This window comes from Vanellus vanellus (assembly GCF_965231255.1).
Source record: "Vanellus vanellus genome assembly, chromosome: 13".
NCBI lineage: Eukaryota > Metazoa > Chordata > Aves > Charadriiformes > Charadriidae > Vanellus > Vanellus vanellus.
The window spans coordinates 20,770,473-20,777,506 of NC_138918.1; the positions used below are offsets into that span (position 1 = coordinate 20,770,473).

The 7,034-nt window shown below is 59.4% G+C and overlaps 1 protein-coding gene across 1 annotated transcript; it reads left to right on the forward strand.

The window, feature by feature from the left end:
- Nucleotides 1–1,493: 1,493 nt before the first annotated feature.
- Nucleotides 1,494–6,409, forward strand: STARD10 (StAR related lipid transfer domain containing 10; the record flags this gene model as incomplete). The annotated part of the gene is made up of 6 exons (XM_082490131.1): nucleotides 1,494–1,658; nucleotides 5,010–5,157; nucleotides 5,276–5,379; nucleotides 5,489–5,606; nucleotides 5,873–5,925; nucleotides 6,197–6,409. The coding sequence occupies 6 exons, from the start codon at nucleotides 1,494–1,496 to the stop codon at nucleotides 6,407–6,409; spliced, it is 801 nt and encodes a 266-aa protein (XP_082346257.1).
- Between the last annotated feature and the right edge of the window lie 625 nt (nucleotides 6,410–7,034).

Genomic DNA, 7,034 nt, shown 5'->3' on the forward strand with positions numbered 1-7,034 from the left:
GCACCCTTGCCTTGCAGGTGAGACTAAATTAAGGGGAACATGTGTGCAACAAATGGCAGAGGCTCAGTCCAGGTGGACCCCAAGAAACTCAAAATTCGGGTCAACAGAAATCTTGTGGACATCAACAAGGTGGGCCAGATAACTCCAGGTTTCACCCAGCCTGGGCACTGAGGGGCTAAGCAGGGTTACAGTGAAAAGGACCTGGGACAAGGTCTGGAACAAAAGGCTGAACAAATGGACCAAGCTGCATCCTGGGTGACATGAGGTAGAGCGTGGCCAGCAGTCTGAGAGGGAGGAGGGGTTGTCCCCTTTGCAGAGCCCCAGGGAACCCGCAGCTGGGTTCTGTGTCCAGGCTGGCCTCCAAGTTCAGGGAGAGGTGGAGGAGCTGGAGAGGGACCAGACAATGCTGCTGGCAGGGCCGGGGCCTGAGGCCATAAGAGGGGTGGATTGGGATCTATCAGCATCATGCAGCTACCGGGAGGGCAGGTGCAAAGGTGCCAGAGCCATGCTGTCTCGGTAGGGCACGAGATGTAACAAAGGACAACAGATATTAACTGCAGCTTCAGGTTGGACAATAGGAGGTTTTTTTTTTCACTGGAGAGGTGGTGGGACATGCCACCAAGGAGGTGGGGCAAGTCCATCCTTTAAGACACAGCTGGGTAAAGCCATGGATAACCTTATCCTGTGCTGGTGGAGTTTCTGCTCCAAGCGGCAGGGTGGGCTAGAGACCCCCAGGGGTCCCTTCCCACCAGCATCACCAGAATCCTGCGAGACCAGTGAGGAGCAACCTCCCCACCTGCAAATTCTTTCCCTTCCCCGCGCCAGGAGCCCACTCCACAGACTCAGGACACCTTGACAGCCAAGGTCCTGTGCACTGGACCGCAGCCCCATCCCAGGCAGGCCAGGACCGGTGCTGGCCCACATCCTGCCGATGCTGAAGCCCATCGTTTCCGCTGCTGCTGCTCCTGGCAGGCGATCAGCTGATCCCGCCAGTAAGCCGGTGCTGCAAAGTCAGGCACAGAGATTGCTCGAGTGTGCTAGCGAGGGGAGAGCGGGGCCAGCAGGGCCGGGGGGCGCGGGGAGCCGGGGCAGTTCTGCCCTGAAAGCCAAGCCACCTGCGCCTTGCTACCTGCTGAATTATAGAGGAGCTGACAGCCAGCCGGAGAGAAATGTGATCCTGGTTAGCCAGCCGGAGAAGACATCTGAGCTCCCAGCAGCTGCGATAGCAACTGCAGGGAAAAAGCCTTCCTTCCCGCTGCTCTGTGCGGCACAGCGTGGCCGGGGTGGTTGCAGGTCTCTGTCCATCCCCGGTGTGCCTGGGCAGCCAGTGTCCGCTCCAGGGGGCACAGGCTTGGGGCTCGGAGGATGATGTGAGCTGCAGCAGGCACCCGGCAAGGCAGAGCTCAAGGGCAGAGCCAGGTTTCCCAGGAGGTGAGGCAGAAGGAGCCTGCCTGCAGCCGGTGCCCGCGCCCTGGGTCTGGCAGCTCACCCCCATGTCCAGAGGAGGGGACATGGTTTATATCCCAGATGACTCCGACTTCAGCTCCTTCAGGGATCAGTGCGAGAGCCTGGAGGGCTGGCACTGTCGGTATAACAAGGCTGGTGTGACCGTGTGGAGTCAGGGCCAGGAGGAAAGCTGCACCGTGCAGAAAATCAAGGTAAGCAGACGCCGGCGGCTGCAGGACCGCCAGCCCTTCCCTCCCCCAGCTGCGTGCCCCGTTGCTCCCGAGGATCCCTGGGGTGCTGGGGCCATCCTGGGGGTGCACAACACCCTGGTCCAGCCTACCTGGGGGTGTTTCTGCCCTGAATGCCAGGGCTGGCAGGGTTAGTTCCCCAGAGGTGCTTCCCCAGCTGACAAGCTGCTCTGCAGTCTCTCTCTGCCCGCCCCGTGGCTTTAGCCTCTCGACCTGCCGGGATGCCCACTGCAGCGTCCTGCCATGCATGCACGCACGCATGTGGGCTCACATTGCGGCTGCCCCTGATCCAGACACCCGCGGGAAGGCCCTGGGATCAATTACGTTATGGAGATGGCCTTGCTGGGAGCCCCCGGGCATGAGGCAGGCTGGCGGGATGCCTCCCTGATGCCTCTCCCGGGCCACACCACCCTGGGGCACATCACCTCACATCTTGCACTGGATGAGCGTCCTGGGGAGCTTAAGATCCCCCACGTGCTGTCTCAGGAGGTTTTTTGCTTGCCAGGGGCCTGATCTGGGATGCTGCAGAGGGGCTACCAAGGTTCAACCATACCTCAGATTGTTATACCTTGTCTCTCATATACATGGCACCAGTGACACTGCCAGGTGACCCTGAGCACATCAAGAGTGGTCACAGGGTGCTGGGGGCAAGGGAGCCCCGTTACAGACAGGATAAGTCCTGCATGGGAGCATCCTCCGGTCAATGCTTGGCTCCATGGCTGGCATCACAGGCAGAGCTTTGGCTTTTCTGGCCACCAAGGATCAGGACAGCTGGGCAGGGTTGGAATCCACCTAAGCAAGTAGGGCTGGAGCATCTTGCCTACAGGACAGCCAACCTGATAAAGAGAGCTTTCATCTAGGAGCATCAGGGAAGGGTTACTATGACCTGAAGAGCAGGGAAGGCATGGGGAGGTGATGAGGAGGCACCTGGGGTACAGTACGCCAGAGGAGGCTCTCGCACCGTTCTCCTGAACACAGAGCGACTGGCAGCCTGTCTTGGATGCCTGCACACCAGGGCATGCAGCTGGGGAGACACGAGGAGGAGCTGAGCACACAATGATTGCAATGCTGCCACGGATGGAGGCCCTTCAGGGCCGAGGTGAGGAGGAGGAGCGGTGCTCTCTGCAGAGGTGTAGCTGCGATACACGCCACCTCACCACCATGAGCCAGGGAAGAGCTTCTGGGCTAGGATAAGGGAGCACTTAAGCCAGATGGGCATGTGCAAGTCTGCAGGACCAGGCAGGATGCACGAGGGGGTGCTGAGGGGGTCCGGACAACATCTTTTTGAAAAGTCCTGGTGACTCCAGGAGGTCCCTGATAACTGGGAAGAGGCAAAGATCGCATGCATCTTCCAGAAGGGCAAGAAGGATGCTCCAGGGCATTATGGGCTGCTGTGTCACCTCCATCCCTGGGAAGGTGATGGAGAACATCCACCTGGAAGCCATGTCCTGAAAAATAAGGGCAGTGGTAAAAGCAGCAGGGACCTATCAAGGGCAAATCATGCCTGACCAACCTAATTGCCTCCTGAAATGAGAAGACTGGGTGTGTGGGTATGGGGAGAACAGTGAAAGACCTGTACCTTAACTTTAGTAAAGCCTTTGACAGGGTTTCCCATAGTCTCCTCGTCACCGCATTGGTGAGATCCGGACTGGAGAAGTGGATGATGAGGTGGGTGGAAAACCAGCTCACCACCAGTCTCATGGTATGGTAGTCAGAAGTACAGAGTGGTGGCCAGTTGCTAGGTCCCACCAGTTACCGGGATGATGGGATCGAGTGCCATTTCAGTGAACCTGCAGGCAGCACTGAAGAGCGGGGAGTGTTTGAAGTGCTGGAGACAAGGCTGCTGCTTGGCGTGACATGGACGTGCTAGAGAGACAGGCTGGGATGAACCTCGTGAAGTTCAGTCAAGTTCAAACAAGCACAGCCCAGCAGAGGGGATGCACTTGTATCCTCCTTTGCCACCACCAAGCCCCATAGAGAGGGGACCCCAGGCAGGTTCAGGGGGGACTGAGCACCTTCCCCCAGCCTGCTTCATTGCAAGTAATACCTCCTTGTTGTGGATTTTACTTGCTCTGGAGAAGGCCTGGGCATGCACTGTCCAGGGACACTTCCCAAAATGTGGGATGGAGGATCCCACCCAGTCTGTATGGGAGACCTGAGAGCTGCACAAGCTGGGGCTTTGGGTGTCAGAAGACCCCCAGTCTTTCCATTAATGCAGGCATAACCCGGAGAGTCTCTGAGCAGTTGGAGCTTTGGATTTTTTCCACCTGAATTCACTGTTGATGGTCTGGGTTTGGGCTCTGTGCTTTCCCTGTCCCAGTTGACTACCTGCTGCACCTGGTGCGGCTGTTGCACTGTTCATCCGTGGCTGGAGAGGGGTGGTGGACAGGCTTTAGGGGGGGATTTTGGGGTTGCAAGGCTGTGATGGCCCCACTGTGATAACTTCCAGGAGCCCGAGGACCGTGAGCTCCACCTCCAGCTGGAGGCATCCTTCACCCTGAGGCAGCAGCACCTCCAGACCCAGCTGGGAGGGGTGGATGGGGAGAGGGAGCAGGAGAAGGGGGCTGGGTGCTCCCACACTCTCCTCCCCGGTGGCCCAGAGAGTGCAGCACATCTCCAAGCCTGTCCTGGGCACGAGTCCAACATGCCGGGCAGAAACCATCACCCAGGCCATCGGGGAAAGCTTGCCTGAGATTGATGGGACCTGCCATGTTCAGAGGGCCATCTCCGATTACACGGCACTGCTGAACACCTCATCAAAGATGCAAGGCCTCTAACGAGGAGCATATGACATCTTCTTCCTCCCAGCATTGAGAGAAGCAGGGCAGCCGGCTTCATTAATAATGCAGTCGCCGGCGCAGTCGGGCAGCTCCGTGGCTCCAGTTACAGCCGGGGCCCCACCAGCCATCCTGGACTGGACCCCGCACCCAAGAGTGTTGTACCAGAGCAGGAGCATCCCTTTGCTTGCCCTGCAGGAACATGGGGTGAGGTGACAGGGTTGGGCTTGGGGTACTCTGGCACCAGAGCCTGGGCCACCAGGCAGCTCCATTTGAGAGAGGGGAGTCCTTCTACCCCTGCTGCCCTCCTGACTTTGCACTGTGCTGCACTCTGGCAGTGGGGTGGGTGGCTCTGCTCGGCCTGCCCTGAAGCAGGCACAGAGCATCCTCCATGGCACATGTGCCCGTGGCTTTATAGCCACACAGGGACACGCCACTGCACACAAGAACAGCTTAAAGTCCTCATCCCCAGATGGGCACAGCCCCGTGTTCTGTGGGTAGGTGCTGCCCCCCTGCCCAACTGCCCTTCTCCCCACAGACTCGCATAACCTGCAAGGACGTCCCTGCCGAGACACTCTATGATGTGCTGCACGACACAGGCTACCGCAAAAAATGGGACTCAAACATGATCGAGACCTACGACATCGGGCGCCTGACTGTTAACGCTGATGTGGGATACTACTCCTGTGAGCAGCCCCCAGCTCCTAGGGCCCCGCAGGGCCCCCCTCCCCAACGCCAGAGCCTCGTGCAAGGGTGTGGGGCCATGGGGGCAATGGCTTGGGGTGTAACAGGGTCTGTCCACAGGGAAATGCCCAAGCCCCCTGAAGAACCGGGATTTCGTCACCCTGCGCTCCTGGCTGCCCCTAGGCAATGACTACATGATCATCAACTACAGCGTCAAGCACCCGGTGAGCCCCTGGCCAGCACCAGTCCTGGCAGGGGACCTGTGCCAGCAGGCACAGGCAGGGCTGGGCAGTGGCTCGGACAGGCTCTGAAGTGCATGGCATCTCTCTGCAGAAATACCCACCCCGGAAGGATTTTGTGAGGGCCGTGTCCCTGCAGACAGGTTACCTGATCAAGGCGAACGGTGCCGGTGCCTGCATCCTCTATTATCTCACCCAGGTGGACCCTCGTGGTGAGTGCCAGCAGGAGGGGAGGGTATAGTATACCTCCTCAGGGATGGGTCCCATTGTACCCCCAGAGCTGACCCACCATCATCTGGAGGTCCAAAGGGCACTGGGAAGTGAGGACAACCCAGGGAAGAAGGGTGTCCCCTCCCAGGGCACAGTGTGGGGCAGGTACCATCAGCCCTGGGGGGAGAACAGTCTGGAACGGGGCTCATGGTGCCTCCTCTGGGGTTGTTCCAGACTGACTGAGTGACAGGGCTTTGGGCTCTTGCAGGGTCGCTGCCAAAGTGGGTGGTGAACCGTGTCTCCCAGTTTGTGGCACCGAAGGTAAGCAGGGTGCGTAGCCGGTGGTGGGGTGCACAGGGATGAGCTGTCCCCTAGGTAGGGGCACAGTGGGTGCTGAGTGACCCAGGGCTCACAGGGCATGCAGCCGGCATGCTACTGGGGCTGTGTGGTCCGAGACAGATCTCCATCCCCTCCCAGCACCCCCAAAAGGCAAGCAATGGGGGACATGGGAGCTGTGTCCACAGACCAGCATGGCTCCATCCCCACTGGGGACTTGAGGCACCATAATGGGCTGGACCTTCTCTGCCCACAGGCGATGAAGAAGATCTACAAGGCGGGGCTGAAGTACCCGGAGTGGAAACGCAAGCACGACCCCGGATATAAGCCCTGGGTGTACCCGGAGCAGAACACACTGCCCAGTGTCAGCCTGGCTGAGCTCTCGGTGCAGCATGCCGACTCGCTGGAGAACATCGATGAGACGGGGCTGACCGAGGACCACCTGAGCACCAGTGACCATGAGGCTTGAGCCCCTGCTGCATCCCTCTCATGGGGCAACCTCCTCGTGACTGGGGTTTGGCAGCCAGGGGGCTTGGGTGGGAATTTGCCCCCCTGTACCCCAATAGTCATGTCTGCTCTCCAACTCCTTCATCATAGACCCCCCCATACCTGGGCAGCAGGGTACTGTCCTATGGGAACCTGCAGCACAGGTGCTAGAATGAGGGAGGATGGACACCCTGATCCCCCCTGCATCCACGGTGGCCTATGGAGATGTCCCCACCCAGGAGGTAGAGCTAGCAGTGGGAGCGGGTGCCCTAAGGAGAGGCTGGGCAGGGCAAGAGAGGGGGAACCCTTTGGGGGGGGGGGGGGTGTAGGAGCTTTCCTTGCACCAGGATACCCCTTTGCCACTATAAGACCTTCTAAGAGTTTCCCTCAAAGGTCCAGAAGTGGGGCTGTATGGAGGTCCTGCCCAGGCTTTGCAGTAGCACAGGGCTTAGGCTGACCATCTCTGGCCCAAGGTCCATCTCTGCCAGCCCTGCAATCAGACTGGACCCACTCCAGCCCACGCCTCCCCCACCCCCCCAGGCTTTGTGTGACCCCCTCCCCATCTCAGGGACCCCTGCCAGGTATTATCCTGGGCATCAGGCTCACCT